At 58.1% G+C, this 25747-nt stretch overlaps 2 protein-coding genes across 5 annotated transcripts in view; one reads left to right on the top strand and one right to left on the bottom strand.

Moving 5' to 3' along the window:
* TNPO3 (transportin 3) overlaps window positions 1–20976 on the top strand; it is a 35328-nt gene extending 14352 nt beyond the window's left edge. Inside the window, exons 5-23 of the mRNA XM_069882301.1 lie at window positions 699–842; window positions 1601–1776; window positions 5863–6001; window positions 8047–8193; window positions 8686–8793; window positions 9166–9257; window positions 11713–11852; window positions 11954–12145; window positions 13362–13453; window positions 14335–14411; window positions 14710–14770; window positions 15207–15347; window positions 16526–16642; window positions 17525–17619; window positions 17780–17936; window positions 18546–18713; window positions 18874–18986; window positions 19860–19951; window positions 20254–20976. Of these exons, the coding sequence (XP_069738402.1) occupies window positions 699–842; window positions 1601–1776; window positions 5863–6001; window positions 8047–8193; window positions 8686–8793; window positions 9166–9257; window positions 11713–11852; window positions 11954–12145; window positions 13362–13453; window positions 14335–14411; window positions 14710–14770; window positions 15207–15347; window positions 16526–16642; window positions 17525–17619; window positions 17780–17936; window positions 18546–18713; window positions 18874–18986; window positions 19860–19920 (2220 nt within the window). The 3' untranslated portion in view covers window positions 19921–19951; window positions 20254–20976. The remainder of the gene's footprint in view (window positions 1–698; window positions 843–1600; window positions 1777–5862; window positions 6002–8046; window positions 8194–8685; window positions 8794–9165; window positions 9258–11712; window positions 11853–11953; window positions 12146–13361; window positions 13454–14334; window positions 14412–14709; window positions 14771–15206; window positions 15348–16525; window positions 16643–17524; window positions 17620–17779; window positions 17937–18545; window positions 18714–18873; window positions 18987–19859; window positions 19952–20253) is intronic.
* On the bottom strand, window positions 20795–25427 carry IRF5 (interferon regulatory factor 5). Of its 4 annotated transcripts, none has more exons than XM_069882306.1 (8): window positions 25203–25427; window positions 23529–23709; window positions 23314–23366; window positions 23186–23216; window positions 22801–23067; window positions 22069–22458; window positions 21708–21826; window positions 20795–21133 (listed from the first exon to the last, which is right to left on the bottom strand). In XM_069882306.1, the coding sequence occupies exons 1-8, from the start codon at window positions 25374–25376 to the stop codon at window positions 20810–20812; spliced, it is 1539 nt and encodes a 512-aa protein (XP_069738407.1). In that variant the 5' UTR covers window positions 25377–25427; the 3' UTR covers window positions 20795–20809. The 4 variants fall into 4 exon arrangements, with proteins under 4 accessions (XP_069738407.1, XP_069738409.1, XP_069738408.1 ...); XM_069882307.1 differs by having other exon boundaries at window positions 20991–21630; XM_069882308.1 differs by lacking the exon at window positions 22801–23067.
* Window positions 25428–25747: the final 320 nt, after the last annotated feature.

The following is a 25747-nucleotide window of genomic DNA, read 5'->3' as shown; positions in this document are numbered from 1 at the left end:
CTATCCCTGCACTCCCTGATCAAGAGCCCCTCCCCAGCTTTCCTGGAGCCCCTTTCCATAGTGGAAGCTGCTCTAAGGTCTCCCTGGAACCTTCTCTTCTCTAAGCTCAACAACCCTAACACTCCCAGCCAGGTGCTCCAGCCCTCACATCATCTCTGTGGCCTCCTCTGGACCTGTTCCAACAGTTCCAGGTCCTTCTTATGTTGGGAATTCCAAAATTGGACTCAGGGTCTAGGTGGGGTCTCCCAAGAGCAGAGCAGAGGGACAGAATCCCCTCCCTCCCTGCTGGCTTTGGATGCAGCCCAGGACACGGGTGGTTTCTGGGCTGCGACCGCATGTTCCTGGCTCCTGTCGAGCTTCTTGTCAATCAGCAAAACCCTGTGCCCATGAGAGGATGCAGAACTGTTGTTTTCTCGGTTACAAAACTAGTGTGGGGAGAGGGTCACCGTGGGCAGAGGCCAGATTTCTCTCTGCTGGGGGTTTCCATGGGTGTTTTCTGCTCCAAGTGCTGCTTCTGGCTGGGGGAGCAGTGCTGCTGCCTCAGTGCCTCTTGCAGGGGTTGCTGTGGCCTCTCCCAGCCCTGGTGTCTCACTGAGGTTCACAGGGGAGCTCTTTGATGCCAATTGTGGAGGCTCTAGGCTGGCTTTCCAGGAGTTTGGAGTTGGGGTCCTGAGCAGTTCTTCCTGGTTCTGTTGTAGATGACGTGTGTGGACAAAGCGGGCAACGATGAGAAGATGCTCATCAAAATCTTCCGGTGCTTGGGGAGCTGGTTCAACCTGGGCGTCCTGGACAGCACCTTCATGGCAAACAGCAAACTGCTGTCGCTCCTCTTCGAGGTGCTGGTGAGTGCTCTTTGAGTTCCTTCCTTTCAGTGGTAGGGGTGGGGATTGGTACCAGGATGGTGTGGGTATGGAATCCAGGAGAGACTGAGGACCAACGCTGCTTTTCCATGTGCGCTCTGGGAGGTGAATTCCATCCTTCCTGTCCCGCTTAGGAACCTTCTGGTAGTTGCTGTGATCGGCTCTCCCTTTCCGCTAGCCATGAGGGAGAGCAAGTGCTCTGTGCATGGCAATGGGTCTTCCATTTGTACTGGTTTTCTGCTGTGGAGGGCAGTTGGAGAGTGGCAGCACAGAGCAAGCGTCCTCTTCTGGCTGTCCCTGCAAGTTCCTACGTGCCTTCCCTGCCTCCTGTTTGCCCTGGGAAGCTTAGAAGATGGCATGTAAGGAATGCCTGATGTGGCTGCTCTTTCCAGGGTAAAACCAGGAGTGCATGAGAGTTTCCTCCCCCTGTGTGCTGAGTCCTTAGTCTGGGGTTTGTGATGTGGGGACAAGTGCAATGACCTGCACCTGGGGAAGAGCAGCCCCATGGACAAGGACAGGTTGGGGCTGAAAGGCTGTGGGGCTGAAAGGCTGTGGGGCTGCTCTGTGGAGAAGGACCCGGGGTCCTGGTGAAAACCAAGCCAACCAGGAGCCAGGAGTGTGCCCTGCTGGCCAAGGAGGCCCAGGAGATCCTGGGGTGGTGGAGATTGCCCATGGAGATTTTAATTTCTGTCTCATTTCATGTATCATCCCTGGGCAATTCTGCTTCTCGTTCCTTGCAGCAACAAGACAAGACATCATCCAACCTCCATGAAGCAGCCTCGGACTGTGTGTGCTCAGCTCTCTATGCCATTGAGAATGTGGAGACAAACCTTCCCCTGGCTCTGCAGCTCTTCCAGGGCGTCCTCACACTCGAGAGTGCCTATCACATGGCTGTAGCACGCGAGGACCTGGACAAGTAAGTGAGCTCGCAGCCGTTTCTGTGCCCTGAGAGGTGCGTTAACGAGCTGTCACCGTGTCCATCCACCGTTATTTTTGGAATATGGTGTTTGCTTGCAGCACTCTGAACTCTCTTATGCAAATAAGGGATTGTCAGACAAAGACAAGTGAGTGGATGACTTCCTTGCCTTTGGCGCATTGCTTTGTGCTCTGGGTGTGAGTGCTCAGCTCGGGCTTGGACAGAATTGGATTGTCCTCTGCCTCAGCTTGCTGGGATGCTTGGCCTCCTGGCAGTGGGCAGAGCCCCTGAGGGGCTGCTGACTGCCAGCCTCCAGAGTTCAGAGCAACCTTTTGCTCCTATTGCTTCCCCTCTACATGTGTCTGTACTTGGCTCAGCTGTCCTGATGGAAAGAGGACTGGATGAGCCGGCTGGGTCAACAGTTCTTGACTTAGAAGAAGCAGTAACCTTTGTCTCTTGACCAAGCATGCTGAATCCTGTGCTTCATGCACGCTGGTTGCTACAAAAGCTGGGTGCTCTGACCAGAGACCCTCTGCTCCCCAGCCTCAGCTGATCCTAGGTCACTTCATCCCTGTTCTTTTTTCTCTTGGATACCTCCCAGCTGGTGGTTATTCCTTGATGCATTTGTGGGCAGGAAGCAGCCAAGCCCATCTCTTTATGTCCCGAGACGGCTTTCTTCTCCCTGGGTCATCTGAGTGCTCCTGTCCTGAATTCACCTTCCTTGAGCACGAGGGCTCAGAGGTGCTGCTCCAGGAGAGACCTCACTCCTGTCTCTTGGCATTGTGGTATCTCCAGTTGCAGGGAAAACCTCGCCTGGTGTCTCTCGCCTTTCCCATGGCCTCACGGTGCCGGTATTTTGGTCACCATTTAGGTGACTGCTGAGTCCGTCCACAGCTGTCTGAGTGGACAACTCTTCCTGTTAAAACATGAATGATTCTCATTCTTTTGCATGGATCCTGCATCCGAGCTCCATCAGGGAGCACCGTTAGCACTCGCTCTTCCTTTTTACATGGCTGTCACTGATGAGATCAGTTGTGGGATTGATTGGGAACCTCCTGAGCACCCAGCTGTGTTTCCTCCTCCTCACAACCTGCTCTCTGTCCCATAGCCAGCTGTTCCACACAGAATCGTGGAATCGTTTAGGTTGGAAAAGACCTTTCTGATTATCCAGTCCAGCTGCAAACCCACCCAGCTCTGCCAACCACACCACTGAACCCTGCCCTGTGCCGCACCCACACGTTTTGAACCCCTCCAGGGATGGTGACTCCACCCCCATTCCCAGGTAGCCTCTGCCAGGGCTTCACCACTCTTTCCATGAAGGAATATTTCCCAATATCCAATCTGAGCCTCCCCTGGTGCAACTCATGGCTGTTTCCTTTTGTCTGTTGGTGTCACGGTAACCTGACTGAGGAATCACTTGATCCCCTTGTCCCAGCCATTGCCAACATCTCTGTGACACCATGACTTGCTCTGCTCCTTTTCTCCTGTTTTCGAACATTCCTGATAGCAGTAAGGTGGGCCCAGGTTTACAGGAAATGCCAGTTGCCTGCAGCTCATTCCCCATTACTTTCCATGCATTTGGAAATCATGTAGGCCCTTGCTCGTGCTGCTGAGGGCAGATTTGTTGCCCTGGGTGTGCCCCATTGCCAAATGCCAGTGCGTTTTGTGGGTGCACAAGGTGTTGCCCCCGATGGAAACCTCTCAGCCAGTGATGGAGCTGTAGGATGGTGTCCCATGTCCATTTTTGGACTCTTGGGATGGCAGTTAGCCCGTGCCCGCTGGAGGTAAGCAAATCCTCATGTCCAAAGAGCCTCTTCAACGTGCAGCAGTTCCAACGGCTCTTTATTCCAGCTGGAAAATCCCGTGCCGTGTTTGTGAGTGGCTTTGGCAGGTCTGGCACTGCTTTAGCTTCTGGCAGTTCTCACTTGATCTCTTCTCATCTTGCCTTGCAGAACCCACTGCCTGCTTTTCCCTCCTCTCAGACAGCCCCCTGGCTCCTCGCAAGCACGTGGCTTCGTGGATGCTCCAGGGCTCAACAGGCATCTCCCTCCCCTCAACCATCCCCTTCTTTCCTGTCAGCTTGGGGTGCAAAGCCAAGGGAATGTCTGTGCTTTTGACTTAAGGGAATTCTGAGCCTCTGCCCCATTAAATGAAATTCGTACAATCATGGAATGGTTTGAGCTGGAAGGGACCTCAAAGCCCATCCAGTCCCACCCCCTGCCCTGGGCAGGGACACCTCCCATGGGATCAGGGGTTCCAACCTGGCCTCAAACACCTCCAGGGGTGGAGCAGCCACAGCTTCTCTGGGCAACCTGGGCCAGGGCCTCCTCACCCTCACACAAAATTTCTCCCCAAGATTTCATCTCAATCTCTGCTCTTTCAGCTGAAAACCATCCCCCTGTCCTGTCCTTGCACTCCCTGATCAAGAGCCCCTCCCCAGCTTTCCTGGAGCCCCTTTCAGCACTGGAAGCTGCTCTAAGGTCTCCCTGGAACCTTCTCTTCTCCAATCTGAACAACCCCAACTCTCCCAGCCTGTCCTGAGAGCAGAGGGGCTCCAGCCCTCGCATCATCTCCGTGGCCTCCTCTGGACCCGTCCCAACAGTTCCATCTCCTCGTTCCGTTGGGGTCTCCAGGTGGGGTCTCCCCAGATCAGAGCAGAGGGGCAGAATCCCCTCCCTCCCTGTTGGTCCCACAGCTTTGGATGCAGCCCAGGACACGGGTGGTTTCTGGGCTGTGAGTGCACTTTGCTGGCTCATGTGGAGCTTCTCCTGCCCAGCCCCGCCAGCCCTTCTCCCCAGGGCTGCTCGCAATCACATCATCTCCCAGCCTGCAGCTGAGTTCCTGGTAAGAACCCAGAGTTCCCATGAGACTAATGAGCAGTTACTCCTCAGATTTAGCTGTTTTGAAAACAGCAGTAGCGTCTGTCCCTATTTATCCATCTGTTTCACACAAACAGAGTTAGTCTTCAGTTGTTGGGCATGTGGAAGTTCATTGTAGCATTCTCTCTGTGATTGACTCCACGCTTGCATCCCCTTAGCCTGTGGCTTTCTGACAAACCTGGAAATTTTCCCCTTCAGGAGCTGCTGGGGCACGGTACAACCTGTAGTACCTTTTCCCTAGTCTCTGTAGGAGAAGTTGGCTCTCCAAATGTTTCCAGCTCATGTCAGAGACCCTGCCAAGAGCGCTGATGACATCTCATTGAGCCTGATCTGCTCCTGGGAGCTGCTGGGTTGTGTGACAGGAGAAGCCTTTTGGGATCAATACAGAACCTCCCATGGGGAACGTGCCTCTGCCTCGAGGTTCTGCCAGGCTCTAGGGTGTCTGCAGCACATCCGTGCGTGCCTGTTCCTCTCCAGAACAGGAATACTGGCATCCAAACCCAGGATTAATGCCTTCTCTTGTGCCTCTCCCCGCAAATCCCTGATTTGATGGTGTTTTGTTTTGTGAGGAGCAGTCCTTGGTTTGAAGCCGTGCCAGCTCTGTGCTGTGGTTCCAAGATGCTCCGTCTCCTCCCTCTCCTCCCTCTCCTCCCTCTCCTCCCTCTCCTCCCTCTCCTCCCTCTCCTCCCTCTCCTCCCTCTCCTCCCTCTCCTCCCTCTCCTCCGTCAAAGTGGAGTAAATCTCAGCTTGGCCGCTGAGCTGTTTTTGCCTCAAGAGCGGCTGTTTCTCTGCAGTGCTGTCCCCGGGGTGGCAGTGGGATGTCCTGGGTTTCCGTTAGAACTGGGTATGTCTGTTTGCTTTCTGAACCCACGTGCATTCCAGGTGCTGAGCTGGGCTGGTTGGCAGCAGACATGCTGAGCCCTGCGCCCAGAGCTGCAGGTTTGGGGAAGGTTTCTCTGATGCTGTGGGCTGGTGCGTTCATCATATTTGCTTATTGGAACCCAGGGGTTTCACCTCCGTTGGAACAAAGCCGAGTTCCTCTGTTTCAGTGTTGCTGACGGAAAACCAAAGCAGAAGTGGGGTTTTCTCAGTCTAAGCCGAGGCTCTGGCGCACAGTGCCTGCATGGACCAACCCTCCCCTGGGCTGGGATATCTGGCCCCGTGCGGAAGGTCTTTCTGATGTGTTTCCTGTTCTTTCCTTCGCCAGGGTGCTCAATTATTGCCGTGTTTTCACTGAGCTGTGCGAGACCTTCCTAGATAAAATTGTTTGCACGCCTGGCCAGGGGCTGGGTGACCTGCGGACACTGGAGCTGCTGCTGATCTGTGCCGGTCACCCGCAGTACGAGGTGAGTGGGGTTCGCCTGTTCCTCTCCTTCCCTATGGCACCAAACCTCGCTTGTCCAGAGTTGAGTCAGTGGAAAAACCTTTCTCTGACATTGCCACGTGGCTGAGAGGCTTCAGTTCCTGTGAGCTGCCTGCCTTGCAACACCCACTCAGCGTTCATGATGCAGAAATCCGGCTCAACTTCCCCTTCCCACCATCCTGGGTGGGTGGGACTGTGAGGACGGCTCTGAAACACAGAATGTCGTGTTTAAGGTGCAGGTTCTCCCTTTAGCCCTGCTTTTTGTTCTTCTAAACCTGTTATGGGGATCCTGGCTGACTGTTGCCACGTTCAGTGGGCAGAGTTGCCTTGATTGTCCTGAATCCGACACAGGGAACGCGGAGCTGCCTGCTGGGGTTTGCTGGGTGCGCTCCCTTCATGCCCTCCGTCCCACTGTAGGAGGGATGCAGTTCCTGAAGTGATGGATGGGAGGTTGGTCTGGATGAGCTGATGGCCTCTCCAGGACAAGGGTTTCTAGAAGCTTTCAGAGGCTGGAAGTGCATTGGACCTGAGAACTGGCAAGCGCATTAGCTACGAAACAAGGGCTGCAACCTGTCTGGGCTTGTTTGCCATGGAAGTTGTGGAGTAGCTGCAATTTGTCAGGTCTCTGTGGTACTCACTTGGGACTCAAGGACTCTTTTAGTCCCCTTTCCAGGTCTGTTGGGCTCCATCACCTTGTCCGCGACCTTGTCCTATGCCAGTGATGTTCAGGGGGAATGGAAGCTCTGCAGCTGCTTCTGAAAAAGAATCTGCACTTGTTATTTTTCTGCAATAACTGCACTTAGAAACAGGCTGCATGGTTCAGAGTGACATCCCTGTCCAGCTTGGGCTGCTTTCTTGGAGGTGTTTGCTCCTGTCTGGGTCTCGTCCTTGGCCCAAGCCCATGTGCACCCTGCGCCGGCCATCAGGATAGTTGGACATGGGCACAGGCAGTGGGGACGGCTCTGGGTGGGCAAAATCCCACTGGTGGGGCTCTCTGGTCATGCCAGTCCACCTGGAAGCAGCAAAACGCCCTGGAGATTCTCCAGGAAGGCTGGGAATTCAGCGCCTGCTGCTGTGAGGGCCAGGGCAGAGCACGGGCACGAATTGGATCAGTGTCAGGGAGGTGAAAGCATGTCGCTGGCAGATTTGCCTGGTGTGAACGAGGTGGTGGCCATGCTTTAATGTGAGAGGTGTTACAGAATCAGTGAGTGGTTGTAGCGGAAGGGAACTCAAAGCCCATCCCGTTCCACCCCCTGCCCTGGGCAGGGACACCTCCCACTGGATCAGGGGCTCCAAGCCCCATCCAACCTGGCCTTGAACCCCTCCAGGGATGGGGCAGCCACGGCTTCTCTGGGCAGCCTGGGCCAGGGCCTCCCTACCCTCACAGCAAAATATTTCTCCCTACGATTTCATCTCAATCTCCCCTTTAAGCTCAAAACCGTTCCTTCCATCCTGTCTCTGCCCTCCCTGATCAACAGCCCCTCCCCAGCTTTCCTTGAGCCCTCTTCCTTACTGGAAGCTGCTCTAAGGTCTCCCTGCAGCCTTCTGTTCTCCAGGCTGAACAACCCCAACTCTCCCAGCCTGTCCTGAGAGCAGAGGTGCTCCAGCCCTTATGTCATCTCTGTGGTTCTTGTGCTTCAACGTTAATTTTGTAGAGAAGAAGCTTCACTTCTGAGGGCTGGTGGCAGGTTTCCAGATTAACTCCATAGATTTAAAGTCAGTAAGAGAGCAGCAGCAGAGGAGATTGTGAAGCTGAGCAAACTGATCCAGATCATTGCATGATAGCTGCAGAGCCCCACCACGCTGCAAGCGCTCCAGAGAAGATTTCTCTGTCAGGAGCACCAGCAGAGAGGAGAAAAAGATCATAGAATCATAGAATAACCAGGTTGGAAGAGACCCACTGGATCATCGAGTCCAACCATTCCTATAAAACACTAAACCATGCCCCTTAGCACCTCGTCCACCCGTGCCTTAAACACCTAAAGACGTTCTGGTGATAACAAGAATGGAATTTTTCTTTCCAAACAGGTGGTAGAAATTTCATTTAACTTCTGGTACCGGCTCGGGGAGCACCTGTACAAGACAGATGATGCCGTCATCCACAGCATCTTCAAAGCCTACATCCAACGCCTTCTCCACGCTCTGGCCAGACACTGCCAGCTGGACTCGGACCACGTAAGGCCATGTTTGCCATGCGTCCTCTGGAGGCAGCAAGGCGATAGGATGGGCCAGAGTAATTAGAAGTGCTGCATTAAACCTCTTCTCATTAAGTCAGTTCTTGTTCTAACAGTGTTCTAGTGTCTTGCTGCTGCAGAGTGACCCTCTCCCGCCTCCCCTGGTAGGTTCCGGCTCAGAGCGCAGCACAGAGATGTGTTCTTCCCTACTCAGGGCAGTTTTGTTAAAACAAAGCTTTCATGGCTTGCAAGTCCCAGTGCTGTCCCCTTGATTTCCATCCCATCATCTGTGTAGAAGAGCAGGAATACACCATGTCTGTCCAGTGCCATTAGTGCAGGGTTCTCCTTCAGATGCCCTTCACTAGCCTGATCTGGGAAGAGGAGGGTGGGAACAATGGATTCCTCCTCTGAAAGGGGATCTCTTGTCTCGTCTGAGCTGCGGGTCAATGGGGATCCAGCCATTCTCAGCCTTTTGCCCTCCCTGCTCTCTTAGGAGGGTGTCCCAGAGGAGACAGACGACTTTGGGGAGTTCCGGATGCGGGTCTCGGACCTGGTGAAAGACTTGATCTTCCTGGTGGGATCGGTGGAGTGTTTTGCTCAGGTGGGTCTGCGGGAGCATTGGGAGGCGCACTTGGATCTGTCGCGGTGTGGAACTAAGTCGAGCCCTGGTGGCCTTAGGGGTGGGAAGGAGGTTACACATGTCATCTCTTCATGCACAAGGGAGCAACCATGGTTCTAGGAGAAGCAGGAGGCCTCACATGGGGGTTACTTGTTGAGGAACATTGCTTGGGTCTCAAAATAGCAGGGTGACCTGTGGAATGTGAGGATCTGTGCAGGTCCACGCCTGGATCCTGGTATCTTGGGGGTGTGGGAAGAGGTGAGGAGCAGTTGGCAATCTTACTGGGTGGCATTCTTGACTGCACGCCCCCGAGCTGTGTTCATAGTCTCTTTGGTGACTGGTTCTCTCTCACAGCTTTATGCGACTCTGAAGGATGGGAATCCACCCTGGGAGGTGACAGAAGCTGTCCTCTTCATCATGGCCTCCATAGCGAAGAGTGTTGACCAGTGAGTGTTGACCGTCCTGCTCCTATCTGTGAGGGCTGGGAGGGTGGGTCAGGTGTTGCAGAGATGCTGAGGACACCCCGAGGTTACTCCTAGGAACATGCTTTCCCACGCAGGAATGTTTAAACCCACACGGTATTTCAGGTAGTCCTCACCGTACCCAGTCTGCCCTGCAGCAGGGCAGCACCCCTCACTGGTGGGGGAGTCCTGTAGCCCAAGGATTGAGGGCTTCCTCTCTTCCTGGCCAGGAATACAGGTCCCAAATGGAGCTGGGACTGCATGAAGGAGTTGGACCTTCTGAGCTCTTTTCTGCCTGCCTGGAGATCTCACAGTTTTGTAGGTTGGGTTGGGTGGGAAGAGACCATTGAAGCCAATCCAGTCCAATTCCTGCAGTGAGCAGGGACATCTTCAACTAGATCAGAGTGCTCCAAGCTCCATCCAACCTGACCTGGAATGTTTCCAGGGATGGGGCAGCCACAACTTCTCTGGGCAGCCTGTGCCGCTGCCTCCCCACCCTCACAGGACGTTTCTTCCTTCTATCCAGTCTCACCAGACTCTGATGCCACAGGCTTGAATTCAGCCCTAGTAAAACAGGGTAAGGGCTTGTTTCCTCTGACTTCATCTCCTGAAAGCAAACCAGTTTTGCCCAGGCTGGTCATGTGGGGATCCTTCTGCTCCCAGATCCTTTGAGCTCCAGGCAGAGTTTTCCCAGACACCCTTAGGGAAGGTTAAATTGCTTTCTGGCAGCGCCTTTCCTCTCCGGTTAGGGAGTGGAAGAGGCAGCAGCTGCTGGCCAGGGCAGTGTGAGTACAGCGAGTCCTCCTGGTGTTGGTGGTGGTGGGACAGTCTGGCTGGCATTAGCTGGCCTGGGAGCGCCATTCCTGCCTTCCCAGAAGGCTGGGGGAGTCACTGTGTTTGCCCTGCCTTCACTGGCTCCTGTTATCTCTGTCACAGCTGCTTTTGCTGGGGTTTATCTTCAGTTTCTGGTTCTGCTTTGTTTCCGAGAGCACTGGCCTCTCGTGGCCTCGCACAGGGGAGTCCACTCCCACCAGCGTGTCCCATGGGGCTCTTCGTCGCCACAGGGCTGTGCCAAGCTCGGCTCCGCTCATCCCACAGGAGTGCAGGTGGTGAGCCAGAGCCCGGCCACCAACACGGGCAGCCAGGGACTCGCTCGGTGGCACCGTCCCATGCTGCGAACAGGATCCTCTGGCTCTCTGGAGGTTGATTGGCTTTGTTCTTGTGCCACTAGCGCTCATGATGGATCTGTTTTGTTTTCTCTGCTCTCCTCGGTAAAGCCAGAGGCTGCTGTGCATCAGATCCAGCTCCAGCAGCCCTGAGTCCCCCGCTAGCCCCCTTCTCCATTACCCAGTGCAGCTTGGCTCTGGGCTTTGCCTGGGGGATTCTGGGCAATGGAGGAGTCGATCAGGTTCAGTAACCATGGCTGAGACCAACGCTGTTGAACATCTTTGTCCAGACAAGGACAGGGGTATTGAGGGCACCCTCAGCAAGTTTGTTGATGACACCAAGCTATGTGGCGTGGTTGACTCGCTGGAGGGATGGGAGGCCATCCAAAGGGAAGGGAAGAATCCAGGAGCTGCATGAGCTGGAGAGGTGGCACCTTGCAAAGCTCATGGAGTCCAACCAGGCCAAGGATGAGATCCTGCACCGGGGTCAGGGGAATCCCAAGCACAGATACAGGCTGGTTGGAGAATGGATTTGGAGCAGCCCTGAGAAGGACATGGGATGCTGAAGGAGGGGAGACTTCACACGAGCTGGCAACATGCGCTCCAGCTCAGAAACCATCCGTGTCCTGGGCTGCATCCAAAACTGTGGGACCAGCAGGGTCGGGGAGGGGATTCTGCCCCTCTGCTCTGGTGAGACCGCCAGCTGGACCCTGTGTCCGGTTCTGGAATCACCAACATAAGAAGGAGATGGATCTGTTGGAATGAGTCCAGAGGAGGCTACAAAGATGATCTGAGGGCTGGAGCACCTGCCATAGGAGGATAGGCTGAGAGTGTTGAGGTTGTTCAGCCTGGGGAAGAGAAGGCTGTGGGGAGACCCTAGAGCAGTTTCCAGTATGGAAAGGGGCTCCAGGAAAGCTGGGGAGGGGCTCTTGATCAGGGAGGGCAGGGACAGGACAAGGGGGATGGTTTTGACCTGAAAGAGGTGAGATGGAGATGAGATCTTGGGGAGAAATAGTTTGCTGTGAGGGTGGTGAGGCCCTGGCCCAGGCTGCCCAGGGAAGTTGTGGCTGCCCCATCCCTGGAGGGGTTCAAGGTGAGGCTGGATGGGGCTTGGAGCCCCCTGATCCAGTGGGAGGTGTCCCTGCCCATGGCAGGGGTTGGAACTGGTTGGGTTTTGAGGTCCCTTCTGGCTCAAACCACTCCAGGATTCCAAGTGCTCTGTGGAAATGGTCCAGAGCCACCTTGGAGCTGAGCTGGCTGCCTCTTCCCTGCAGGGAGAACAACCCGACGCTGGTGGAGGTGCTGGAGGGAGTGGTTCGCCTCCCCGAGACGGTGCACACTGCCGTCCGCTACACCAGCATCGAGCTGGTGGGAGAGATGAGCGAGGTGGTGGACAGAAACCCCCAGTTCCTGGGTGAGTCTGCCCTGCTGCAGCAGCACCGGTCGTGCTGCTGCTCTGCCCTGCAGCTGCCTGGCCCCCAGGCCTTCTCCTCACCTTGGCTTTCTCCTCCGCAGATCCCGTGCTGGGTTACTTGATGAAAGGTCTGTGTGACAGGCGGCTGGCATCAGCCGCGGCCAAGGCCATCCACAACATCTGCTCCGTGTGCCGGGACCACATGGCTCAGCACTTTAACGGGCTGCTGGAGATAGCCCGCTCCCTCGACTCCTTCATGCTCTCCCCAGAGGCGGCTGTGGGACTCCTGAAAGGTACGTATGGAAAAGCTATCCGGCTGTTTGGCGGGCTACTCGCCTGTTTTCCTTAGACAGGAGTCAGTTTGCCCTAAGGACTCCACGTGTTTACATTCCAAGTCCTCTTGAGCTCACACAGAGCAGGAGGTCGAAGATCCCTCCTGGGTTTATGAGCTGTCTCCATGCTCTGGATTTGAAATGCAGGAAGGAACCATGTGAAATGCCTGCGGCTGAGCCATCAGTGCGTTACTGCTCTGTCCCAGCGCTCGGAAACTGTCTGTGTACACACAGGGTGGAAAACTGCGAGCATTTATGATTTCAGAGACAGTCTGGGCTCAAGAATGTGGTTTTACAGCTCCAGCCTGTGCTTGGAGCTCTTCACTGAGGAATTGTTGGGCACCATGTGCCTCCAACCTGGCTGGTTTCAGGGAGGTGCAGGACTCCTGCTAGGACCTCAGATTCCCAATAGATTCTAATGCTTCTGAAACCTTTAAAGCCAAAGCAGCTCTGGAGCTCATGCAGAGGTAGCTTTGTGTGGTCAGGGCATGTGACTGCAGAGACAAACCTCATTTGTCCTCACATCATGCTGGCAGCAGCAGCCGTGCCTCTGACCTGCTCCTTTCTCTGCTACAGTGTCTTCTCCTACTTTATAAAATAACAATGAATAAATGATCCAGGGAGCGTTTCCCCCAGTGTTCTCCCCAGCCCTGTGCTCTGACACAGCTCCATCGTGGGGCAGGTGCTCCTCGTGCCTCGGGGTGGGATGTTGTGATGTGGCAGCGGGGAGTGGCTCAAGTGCTTCTCGTGTTTCGTTTCTGTGGGATCCCTGAAACGCCTTAGTTGTGGGTTGAAAGAAGCTCCCTCAGGCCTGGTGGTGCTGCTGGGCAGGGGCGAAGACACAGTGGGGACACGCCAGGGTGCCTAGGTGTGCTTGCCAGGTCCGTCTGCCTTTAGATCGTCCCTGTGCTCCCACATGCCGGCATTCCTTCCTCCTCCCTGCCTCACAGAAAGCATTTTGGTAGTTGGTTTAATCAAGGAGTCAGGTTCGAGCTGGAGAGAGCCCTCTCCCAGCCTTGGGGAGGCTGCCTTTGCCCCAGAGCCGTGCCCCCTCTGTGCCAGCATGCAGGCAGTGCTGGTGACAGGGCCTCTTTGGGAGCCTCGCTTTGCTGAGTGTCACCGAGCACACTCCTATGCTGCATTTCTGCCCTGAGCCTTGTCTCCTCTTGCCTTTCAGGAACAGCCTTGGTCCTCGCCAGGCTCCCCTTGGAGAAGATAGCGGAATGCCTCAGCGAGCTCTGTGCCGTACAAGTGATGGCGCTGAGGAAGGTATGTCCTGATCAGAGCTGCCTCAACGTGCTCCTCGTCTGTCACTGGTTTGGATGGGACAGATCGGAGGCCTTCGAGCTGCTGCGGCTCCATCTTTGTCTGGTGGCTTGATCAGCCATGGTAACTGTGTGCCCTCGAAGCCAGAGGTGTGTGAGGAATCCAGGACTGAGACCAGACTTGACCTTGAGTCTCACCTGGCTGAGAAATACCCAGCTGGTAGAGCATGTAATGGGTTAAATGGGAGGAAAACAGTCTCCAGAAATCAGTTCATGTGCCAGGAGCCAAAAAGCATTCCTGAACCTCCCTTGAACACAGCAGGCAGCCTTCATCCTGCAGGTCCAGGATAAAGAACATGGGAACTTGACTTCCCTGTGGGGCACATGGCCCCATAAGGTCACATTCTGTCTGTCCTGACACCATGGTGACCCTAGTGGCCTCTTCGTGGAGAACCAGGATAATGCAGAGTAGAAGTCTCGGGGTGGGGGGGGTGGCAGGAAGAGGAGGGCAGTCTGGAGAAGGGGCTGTGCATGTCCTCTGTTGCCTCTGGATGACCTGTAGCTGCTCAGGAGTGGTTTGTGAGAGTTCGTCATTCCAGTGCTGCCTGCTCCTTACTGCTCTCACCTCTTGGCAGCTTCTTTTCCACCTCGCCCCCTGCTCCCTTGTTCGGAGACCTCTTTGAGCGGAGGAGGCAAAAGACGAAGGCCGTCTGAGCTTTTGCTCGAACTTGTGTGCATGTAGCTGAGGCAGGAGCTGCTCAGGTCCAAGGCAGGGTTGGAGGAGGTTCCTGTTCTGGGACAGTGCTGCTGGAGGGGTCTGGGCTGGGTGGTGTTTATTGGAGCTGCCTGGACTCCTGAAATCCGGCCTTTCCTCTTGTTTTCTAGCTGCTCTCTCAGGAGCCAAGCAATGGCCTCTCTTCCGACCCTACCGTGCCCCTGGATCGACTTGCTGTCATATTCCGGTGAGGAAGGAGGCTGAGACAGCATGGGCAGGGGGTTGTGAGTGCCTGTGTCCAAGCTCTTCTCCCAGACACTTAGAACCAAATTAGTCTCAACTCATTTTCCCCTGGCCCCAAGAGGAATGGGCTGGAAGCTGCTGCTTCTCCAAGGCCAGGACTCCTCAGCCCTTCTGAGCCAGTTCCTGGTCCCCTTCCTGGTTTCCCAGCGAGCGCTTGAGGCTCCAAGCCATCTCCTTGGCTTTAAACACAACACTCGACTGCTCAGTAAAACCCAGCATTAACGCTCTGCTGCTTTTCACAGACACACCAACCCCATTGTAGAAAATGGACAGATCCATCCGTGCCAAAAAGTCATTCAGGAAGTAAGAGCGGGATTTGGGGAGGGGATTTGTGCAGGGGGATGGACTGGGGGGTTGTTGTGGGGTTGGCTTAGTGGCAATTCCAGCTATCAGGCTGGGTCCAGCACCTCTGCCCAGATCTGCATGCTGTGGCGGAGAGGAGCTGCTGGAGAGCACCTTCTCGCCTGGAACAGGATTGTTGAGGAGGTGGCAATTGGCTTTTCAGCCCCTGGAAGTGGACCTGGCATCCCAGGCACTTTAATTTCCCTGCCCTTGCAATGATGGCACCGCTGCACGGAGGCTTCTGAGCACCTCTGAGCACTTCATTCATTTCCCATCCCATAGTGCAGGTGCCTGTGGTTTGTGGCGCCCTGGGAGCTTTTGGGATAGGAAGGGGGGGGCTTTGTGGTGGGATGCACCGTGTCCTGGGTCAAGCCCTAATCTCTCTCTCGGTGCTCAGATCTGGCCCGTGCTGTCGGAGACCCTGAACAAACACAGTGCCGATAACCGCATCGTGGAGCGGTGCTGCCGGTGCCTGCGCTTCGCCGTGCGCTGCGTGGGCAAAGGTTCTGCCGCCCTGCTGCAGCCGCTTGTCACCCAGGTACGGAGCTCCCACACGGAATCCCCGCTCCCGGAGCCTTTGTGGGGATGCTGGGCTTGGAGCTGCTGCCAGGAATCCTTGCTTCCAGCACCTTTGTGAGGATACTGCCATCCTGAGCTCGGAGCTGCCATCCAGAATCCCTGCTCCCAGTGCCTTTGTGGGAATGCTGGGCTCGGAGCTGTCATCAGGAAGCGCTGTGTTGGCATGGACAGGCCAACACGCCCCGCGGGCAGCTGCCAGGCAGCAGCCAGAGCTGGGAATGCTGCGGTGAATGCTGGCAGCCTCAGGAGTTTCCAGTAGACCTGTGCAGAGCAGAGGGCGCTTTGGGCCGGAGGGAAGCGCTGAGCTCTGCCTGGTCCTTCCTCTGTGGGTTGCGAGAGCCCTGCGGTTGTGCCTGTGATTTCAAAGGGATGCATGAAGCTCTTTGAGAAGCGGGCTCTCGGCCTGATGCGAGGTGTCCCCTGCATAGCTCGGTGCTTGCGCTGAGCTATGGCGATACCAGACCAAGGGGAAGACACCTCAGCTTGTGGAGAGGCTCCCAAATGGGAGATCAGCCCTGAGCCAATACTTCAGGGGGTCTCCTGCCCGGTGAGGGGCTGAGGAAGGTCCTGCAGGCTGGGAAATCATCTCAGCCTGCTAGAGGAGCAGAGAGAAGGCTGGACTGTTGGGCAGATCCAGCAGGAAGTGTTCCTGGCCAGGATGGTGGGAGGCAGGGATTCACCTGCGGAGTGGAGCCGGGGCAGCAGGGAGCCAAAAGGACCGTGGAGCAGAGCTGCTCTTGGGGGGATTCAGTAGGTCCAGCCCTTAGGAAAGCAGGTGGCTGGCCCAGGACATCCCTGGCCGGGGCAGGAGAGCTGCCAGGATCTCAGCCGGATCCTGCAGCTGATGGGCCCCAGCGAGCAGCACAAAGGAACCTGTCTGGTGGCAATGGCGCAGCAGTTTCTGTGCTGGAGGTGCTGCTGCCTACGGTGTTTGTGGTGGGCAGGCAGGGGTCGCAGTGGCCGGAGTGTTTGGGGTGGCAAGCAGCGTTCATGGTGGGCGGCAGCGTTTGTGGTGGACAGGAGCATTCGCGGTGGGCAGGTGGGAGTCGCTGTCAGCAGGAGTGTTCATGGTGGACAGGGAGCGTTCGCAGTGGGCAGCAGCGTTCGCGATGCCGTGCCATCCGTGTCTCCCTGCAGATGGTGAACGTGTACCGGGCACACCAGCACTCCTGCTTCCTCTACCTGGGCAGCATCCTGGTGGATGAGTACGGCATTGAGGAGGGCTGCCGGCAGGGTCTGCTCGACATGCTGCAGGTGGGCACCAAGAGGGGCGAGTTTGGTTCCCACTCTCTAATTCTAAGTTACTGAGGCTGGAACAGACCTTTCAGATCATGGTGTCCGACTGCAAACCCAGCACTGCCACCCTTCACCTCTGAACCGTGTCCCTCAGCACCATATCCACATGGTTTTTGAACCCCTCCAGGGATGGAGACTCCACCACTGCCCTGGGCAGCCTCTGCCAGGGCCTGAGAACCCTTTCCCTGAAGGAATGTTTTCTAATATCCAATCTAAACCTCCCCTGGTGCAACTTAGGGCCATTTCCTCTCATCTCGTGCCTTGTTCTTAGGAGCAGAGCCCAACCCCCACCAGGCTCCAACCTACTTTCCAGGAGCTGCAGAGAGCAACGAGGTCTCCCCTCAGCCTCCTTTTCTCCAGGCTGAACAGCCCCAGGTTCCTCAGCCATTCCCAGAACCCCTGGGCTCCAAATGCCTCTCAGTCTCTGTTCCTCTTCTTCTTTCCGTGTGCCAGTGCAGTAACTGCCTCTCTGTGCATGTGGGGAAGGCTGTGCTGTGGGTGCCCAGGTGTGAAGCTGAGCGGATTCCACAGGGTGCTGGTGCCAATCTCGGTGATCCCAGTGCCTCTCTGCTCTTACATCCATTGGCAGCTAAGGAAGAGAAGGATTTGGTTAAAGGAAAACTGGAGGATGGCTGGAGGAACTGGTCCTTGAGGAAGGCACTGCTGCCTCAGGGCACGGATCACACAGGGAGGAGAGACCCAGACCTGGCCTTTCAGCTGTGACATGGCTGTTGGCAGGAGAAGCCGGGCTCTCTGTGCTGGAAATCTCCCTGCAGAGTGAAGGGCAGTTTGGGATGTGATCACAGCTCGGTGCTAATGGTCCCCCAACTCCTCTCCTAGGCACTCTGCATCCCCACCTTCCAGCTGCTGGAGCAGCCCAATGGCCTTCAGAACCACCCAGACACCGTGGATGACCTCTTCCGACTCGCAACCAGGTATCCATGTGCCCCTTGCTGTGCAAGGACACCCCAGCCCCTCTCCCCTTGCCGAGGAGACCCTCTGGGCTCCTGATTTTGTGGGCAGGCGGGAGAGGGCAGGCTCCTGCCTTGGGATAGGCTGGGAAGCGCCAGTAATGTCCGTCTGTCCTGTGTCCAGGTTTATCCAGCGCAGCCCCGTCACCCTGCTGCGCAGCCAGGTGATGATCCCCATCCTGCAGTGGGCGATCGCCGCCACCACCCTGGATCACCGGGACGCCAACTGCAGCGTCATGAAGTTCCTGCGCGATCTCATCCACACTGGAGTGGCCAACGATGTGAGTGAGGGGGTTGTTTTGCACAGAGGGGGCCATAGAATCATGGAATGGTTTGGGTTGGAAGGACCTCCAAGCCCATCCAGTTCCACCCCTGCCATGGGCAGGGACACCTCCCACTGGATCAGGGGCTCCAAGCCCCATCCAACCTGGCCTTGAACCCCTCCAGGGATGGGGCAGCCACCACTGCTCTGTGAAACCTGGGACAGGGCCTCCCCACCCTCACAGGAGAACATTTCTCCCTGAGATCTCATCTCAATCTCCCCTGTTTCAGCTGAAAACCATTCCCTTCATCTTGTCCCTGCACTCCCTGATCAGGAGCCCCTCCCCAGTTTTCCTGGAGCCTCTTTCCATACTGGAAGCTGCTCTAAGGTCTCCCTGGAACCTTCTCTTCTCCGGGCTGGACAACCCCAACTCTCCCAGCCTGTCCTCAGAGCAGAGGTGCTCCAGCCCTCGCATCATCTCCGTGGCCTCCTCTGGGAACGCCATCCTCATCTGCCGTAGCCAGGCTGGCTGTACTTACTCCACCTTTGCCAGCAGAGATGCTCTGGAGTTGCTTCTGTGTCCTTGTCTCTAGGTGCTGCTCACCTATTTTTCTTCTTCCTCCTGCAGCACGAGGAGGATTTTGAAGTGCGGAAGGACCTGATCAACCAAGTGATGAACCAGCTGGGCCAGCAGCTTGTCAACCAGCTGCTGCACACATGCTGCTTCTGCCTGCCCCCCTACACCCTGCCTGACGTCGCCGAGGTGCTCTGGGAGATCATGCAGATCGACCGGCCGGTAAGAGGGCCAGGATGCGCCCCAGTAGGATCCAGGATTCAGTCCCGAGCTGTCCTGGTGTCCACATGGACTCACAGAGTCAGAGCCTCCCCCATGCTGGGACACAGTAGCTGGGTTTGTCTCTGTCTCCTGAGCTTCTGCCTTCTTGTCCTTCCTGCAGACGTTTTGTCGCTGGCTAGAGAACTCGCTGAAGGGTTTACCAAAGGAAACGACGGGAGGAGCCATCCAAGTCACACACAAACAGCTGACCGACTTCCACAAGCAGGTCACGAGGTGAGCAGGGCAGGGTGCGATGCCGAGAGCCGGGATGGTGTCCCCTTCTCCGGGACATGGGCTTTGCACCCTTTTGCACCCTGGGGTCTAGGACAACTCTCTGTGGGGACAACTCTGCCCTGATCCTAAGCATAATCCTAACTCTAATGGCTCCCCTACAGATAGCTCTCCCTTCCCACCCTGGGTACATCCTGCATCCCCTGGGTTGTCCTCCAGCATCTCCCCAAGAGCCGAGCCCGCTGGGACCTTGCCTCCTGCCCCTGTGCACAAATCCACTTGGATGCCTCATCCAGGGTGTTCCCAGGCTGTGGAAAGCCTTGCTTTGGAGGGCAGGTGTTGCCTTTTTCGTCATGAAACAGGTTTTTCTGCTCCTGCCTGAGCCCTGCAGAGCCACATCCCTCCCTTCCGGGGCACAGGCAGCTTTTACCAGCCCTCCATCTCCTTGGCTTTGTGTCACCGGCCTCTGTCTGTGCTGCTCCGATGGCTGGATCCTGCTGGGCTCCCAGCGCGAGAGCAGAGCCATCGCAGCAAACCACAGGCTGTTCTGGGTGGCCACTGCTGCCACCAACCAGCTTCCCGGCCACCTCAGGGGTGTCAGGGACAAAACACTCGCCCAAAATGCTGTCCCTCACCTAAACGACCCCAAAATGCTCCTTTGCCCTGTGCCCAGCTTGGTCTTGGCTGGCCATGAAAAATCCCCGAGCCCAAGTCTCTTGTGGGACCTCGTGGGTCCCCTCCATCCCAGTTGCTCCCCCATCTTCCACAACATCTTGGCACTGAGCTGCTGAGCTCCCGGTCCCCACCCCCACAGCAAAGGACACCTTCCCTGCTTCCCAAGCATCCCCTTGATGTCCTCCCTGCTGTCACCCACAGCGCTGAGGAATGTAAACAAGTCTGCTGGGCTCTGAGGGACTTCACCCGCTTGTTCCGATAGCTCCCGCTCCGGCACAGCGCCCGTCTCCCAGGTAAGAGCCCCCAACAGGGACCGCAGCCTGTGGGCTTTGCCACCACAGCTGCACCAGCTCCTGCAGGCTGGGAGCGGCCAGAGAGGTGGAGAACCCATCCCTCACTCTTATGGAACGGTTTGGGTTGGAAGGGCCCTCAAAACCATCCAGTCCCACCCCTGCCATGGGCAGGGACACCTCCCACGGGATCAGGGGCTCCAAGCTCCATCCAACCTGGCCTTGAACCCCTCCAGGGATGGTCCAGCCACGGCTTCTCTGGACAACCGGGGCCAGGGCCTCCCCACCCTCTCTCCCTCTCCCAGGAATGTCTTTTAATTAGAAGACAGGAAACGAAGAAAACCAAGAATGTGTCCCACAATCAGCAGCGTTCATTGTGGCCAAGGGCTTCCACTCGCTCCAGCCCGAGAGCCGGGCCCGGTGCCACCTGCGTGCGCGGGAGGACGGCTCGAGGATCCTGCTCTCCTGGCGGCTTCGCTTCCTCACCATCAGCTGCCGAAACAAGAAAACAAACCAAATGGGGGAGAAAAAACCCAACCCAGACCCAATGCCGGCTGAAAACGGATTTGCCCAGCGGCGAAAAACGAGCGCCAAGGAGAAAACTTTCTGTGAAATGGAGAGAAAAAAACCGAGAAATACAATAAATACAATGACGGGGTTTGAAATCGATTTGGGAAAAACCACACAGCTGCCGGCTCTGCCCACCCTCCCGGCACAGGCAGGAGCAGGAACGCCGGGCACTGCCCTCCCCAGGCCCCTCCGGCGGCGCCACAGGTGGGACGGACTCTTGATATATAAATATTCTATTTTTTTTCTTCTTTTTTTAGTTTGTTTTTTTGTTTTGGGGGGGTTTTATTTGGTTTATTTGAAGGTTGGAGCGTGCGGGGAGGAGACAGCTTGAGCGAGTGTGGGGACGGGGCTGGGAGAGGCCAGCGTGGGGCTGGAGCGCGTGCTGTTCCCTCCAGGGTCAGAGCCACCGCGAGAACGAGAGAAAACAAAACTGAAAAAAAAATAAATTAAAAACCCGAGTCCTGGCCTGGTTCTTCTCGTTTTGCTCCTTGGGGGCCCTGAGCTGCATCCCCACCATTGGCTCCACCAGTGCCGGGTGCCCCATCGCTGGGAGGAGGGGTCCAGATCCAGTGCAGCCCCATCCTGTCTCCATTTTCGTGCTGTTTCCCCCCAAAACTGGGGTAGGGGGTGGGTGTGTGTCACAGCCCCCAGTTTTGCAGTGTTGGGGCTCCAGCAGGGGGTGTCCGGCTTCTCCTCTGCTCCAGTCCCAGTGAAGCTTCCAGGGGTGGGCGAGCATGACCCCGTCCTCCCCTGGAGCCCCCAGGGGGATGGAGACGGTGCTGGGTGGCCCCGGTACCACCAGCCTGGGTGGCCACAGGCTGATGGAACAGGGGTGACGGAGCAGGGAAGGCCGCCGCGCAGCCCTCGGCAGTGGCCATGCTGGGTGCCCCTCATCACTGCGGCAGCGCCCAGGGGCCAGCGGTGGGGCTGGGCTCCAGCTGTGCCGGCGGCAGCCGCTGCTGGTTCTGCCACAGCTGGTGGAGCTCCTTGAACTGCTCCACCATCTTGTCCTTGAGGTCGGGGTGGGAGATCTGCAGCGGGATGCTGTCAGCCGACCAGGACAGCTCGCCCGAGAACATCTCCAACAGCAGCCGTGCTGCCACCGGCACCACCTGCAAGAGGCCCTGCGGTGTCAGCCACCCGTGTCCCTCTGCCCTGGGGACAGCCTGGGGTGTCCCTGTCCCCTCACCTGCACTGTGATGAGCTTCTTCTCCTTGGGCTTCTGGTCCGGCCACTCCTCACCGAAGCAGAAAAAGATCTCAAAGGGAGGAGGGGTGGTGGTCTGGCCCTTCTGGAACAGGATGAGGCCTGCAGGGCCGGACACCATGATGAGGGTCACAATGGGGCCTCGCATCAGCCTGTCCCACCTGGCTGGTGTTCTCCATGCCAGCTGACAGGCTGTGGGCTGCCTGGTGTCTCCCCATCCCAGTGTGGTGCCCCCAATCCCATCAGGTCCCCACGTGCTGCCTGGTGTGGCCCCATCCCAGCCAACCCCTTTATCCCATCCAGCATCCCCAAGGGGTGCAGGGACCACCCCACCCTCCTCTCACCGTTGAGAAACCCCTCCAGGCTGAAGAGCTTGGTCTTCTTCTCCCTTTCGATGGGGTTAGGGCCAGCGTGGTGGGAGGCGCAGGGCCCCGTCCAGAAGACTTTGCACTGGCAGAGGCGGATGGCGTAGAGGTCCTGGCCCTGCAGCTCCAGGATGAGCCCGCGGTCCAGTACGTCCAGGAGCTGGTGGGTGTAGAACCGCTGCTTCTCGTTGGGGATGGCGTCGGTGGCGGGGAAGCGGACCTGCTCCAGCGTCAGCGGCCCGAAGAGCTCCACCTGCTCCTGCGTGGGCTCCAGGCTGCTGTGGAAGAGGCGGCAGCCGTGGGGGTTGCTGATGGTGAGGGCACAGACCTGGCGGCCCCGGTACTGGAACTTGAGCTCCAGGTCGGTCACTGCCGGAGGGACGGGGTGTAAGCGGCTCGCCAGGGACCACGCCACAGTCCCCCCTGTCCAGCCACCCCGTGACCACCCCACAGCCACGGCCACCCCCATTACCCCATGGCCACCTCCATCCAGCCACCCCATGGCCACCCCCATCTACCCTACGGCCACCTCCATCCAGCCACCCCACAGTCGTGGCCAACTCCATGGCCACCGCGTGACCTCCCCACACCTACAGCCACCCCCATCCAGCCACCCCATGTCCAACCACCCCACACCAGTGCCCACCCCTCACGCTTCCCCGCTGCCCAGGACCCCCACACCCCCACCAGTGCCCCCGCCCCAGTCCTTACGCGGCAGCATGTGGGGGCTGATGAGCAGGTTTGGGATCACTTGCTCCGTGGGTACCAGCGGGCAGGCAGCCGGGGGAGCCAGGGAGGGCCCTGGCTTGGTGAGGGCTGTGGAGGGCAGCTCGGGGGGGCCGTGGGTGCCCCCCACCTCCCCAGGGAGCAGCACCGGAGGGGGCGGCGCGAAGGGTGCCAGGGGGCAGCCGCCGCTGAAGGGGGGCTCCTCCTTGGGCCAGGGGTAGGGGGGCAGCAGGTCCCCTCCGTGCTGGGTGTCTGAGGCACAGCGAGAGGTCAGAGGGTGGCCACGGCCTCCCAGCTGCCCCCCAAAACCACCGTGTGGGTGCAGCCCACGCCCTCTATCCACCCAAACCCCCCAACACCCCTCACTCACCATTGATGCTCAGAGATATCATCTTCTGGAGCTGGGGAGTGGAGAGCAGTGGTTACCGGGGCAGGGACCTTCCCCCAGCCCCCCGAGGTGCCCCCGGTTTGGGGTTCTCCCCAACCCCTCTCAGGTACCTGGCTGACATCCTCCTCCTCACCGCAGTCGTAGTCGTCCTCGGCTGCCTCATCTGCAGAGAGAGACGAGCTGGGGTGCTGGGGACTTTGTGGGGTGCTGGTACCTCGTAGGGTGCTGGGGTGGTGCAGGTGCTGTGCTTTGCGGTCCCCCGTACCTGTCCCCCCCCCAGCACAGCTCATACACCCGGTAGGGCTGGGTTTTGGGGTGCCCGTACCTGTCGCCCCCTGGCACAGCTCGTACACCCGGTAGGGCACGGGGGGTGCCGCACGGGGCCCGTCCAGGATGAGTCGGAACTCGCGGCTCTTGTTGAGGGCGCAGCGCAGCGTCGCCTTCCATCGCGCAGGGTCTGGTGCGTCCCGGCCCTCACGGAACCGACCCGTATCCCGCGCCCAGGCCTGCGGAGACACTTGTGGGAGCCTGCACGGAACCCACAGACCCCGAGACCCCCAGCACCCCAAGGCACCAGAACCCCCAGATCCTCTGCACCTTGAGACCTCCAATACCCCTAGACCCACAGAACCCATGGGAGCTGCCACCCGGCACCCCCAGTCCCCCCACACCCCAGCACCCACAGGAGCCAGCACCCTGCACCCCCAGATCCCCTGCATCCACAGACTCCCAGCATCCAGCATCCCAAGACCCTCAGCACCCATGGGAGCCGGCATCCAACCCCCACAGGCTCCCAGCACCCCCAGATCCTCAGCACCCAGCATCCCCAGACTCCCAGCACCTGTGGGAGTAGGCACCCAGCACCCCCATATACCCAGCATCCCCAGACCCTCAGCATCCAGCACCCCAAGGCACACAGCACCCCTAGACCCCCAGCACCCAGCATCCCAAGATCCCCAGTACCCACAGGAGCCAGCATCCAGCACCCCTAGACACCCCGCATCCCAAACCCCCAGCACCCTCAGACCTTCAGCACCCCAAGGCACTCAGCGCCCCCCGATCCCCAAGGCATGCAGCACCCAAGGGAGCCAACACCCTGCATGCTCAGACCCCCAGCACTCAGCATCCCGATCCCCACGATCCTTCCTGTCCCATGTTTCCCCATCACCCCACATCCCCAATTATCCACCTCCCATCTCTCTCCCATGTCCCTCCATCACCGCACCCCACATCCCCATGTTCCCCCACCTCTCTTGCCCCTTGTCCCCCGTCACCCCATCCCCTCCATCCCCCATCCCCCCATCACCCTGTCTCCTACTTGTCCCCCCATCCCATGTGTCCCCATCACCCCATCCCACTCCCCCACGCCCCCTGCCCCAAGTCTCCCCATTACCCCACCCCATGCTCCCCAATCATCCCTGTCCCCTCCTTGTCCCCCAATCCCATGTGACCCCATCACCCCCATCCCACGTCCTCCTTGTCACTCCACCCTCATCCCCAGGTTCCTCTGGCACTCCCACCCCCGTGTCCCCACCACCCTCATCCCATATCCCTGTGTCCCCCATGTTCCCTACCCCATGACCCCCTTGTCACCCTCTCATCTCCATCCCATGTCCCTCCATCAACCCACCCATCATCTCTATGTCTCCCCACCCCGTCTCCCTCGTCACCCCACTGACCCATCCCATGTCCCCCTTGTCACCCTGTGGTCCCCATCCCATTTTCCCCACTCCGTGTTCCCCTCGTACCCTGTTCCATGTCCCCCCCATCACCTCAACCCTTGACTCAATGTCCTCCAGGTCCCCCCATCACCCCACCCCCATGTCCCCCTATCCCCCCTTTGTCCCTGACAAACCTCATCACCCTGTGTTCCCCCTTCCCATGTCCCCCACCACTCCTGTCCCCCACGGCTCATCCCCATGTCCCTCGCTGTGTCCCTCATTGTCTTCATCACTCTTGTCACTCACATGTGTCCCTCTTGTCCCCACGTCCCCCTCACCTTGAAGATGGTGTCGGTGTCGGGGGGTGTTCCGGGGTGCCTGGTGGCGTGGAGCCAGGGGATGGCGAAGCGGCGCCGCTCGGGGTCCAACCAGTGCAGCCCCGGGAAGCGCCCGCTGCTCACCTGGGCCACGAGCCAGGGCCGCAGGCGCACGCGGCGCGACGGGGGGTCCATGGGCTGGGGACGAGGGGCTGAGCGTGAGCAGCTCGTCACACGGGTGAGTGTGGGACACGCAGGGACAAGCTCTCGCAGCTCGTCACACGGGTGAGCGTGGGACACGCAGGGCTGAGCCCTCACAGCTCGTCACATGGGTGAGTGTGTGACACGCAGGGCTGAGCCCTCGCAGCTCGTCACACGGGTGAGTGTGCGACACGCAGGGCTGAGCCCTCACAGCTCGTCACACGGGTGAGTGTGTGACACGCAGGGCTGAGCCCTCGCAGCTCGTCACACGGGTGAGTGTGCGACACGCAGGGCTGAGCCCTCGCAGCTCGTCACACGGGTGAGTGGCCGTGCTGGAGCACCCATGGGTGCCCCCCCTGCTCTGT

The sequence above is a fragment of the Phaenicophaeus curvirostris genome, unplaced genomic scaffold (assembly GCF_032191515.1).
Source record: "Phaenicophaeus curvirostris isolate KB17595 unplaced genomic scaffold, BPBGC_Pcur_1.0 scaffold_115, whole genome shotgun sequence".
Taxonomy (NCBI): Eukaryota; Metazoa; Chordata; class Aves; order Cuculiformes; family Cuculidae; genus Phaenicophaeus; species Phaenicophaeus curvirostris.
The sequence above is the reverse complement of the archived record's forward strand: the minus strand, read 5'-3'. Positions and strand labels throughout refer to the sequence as shown.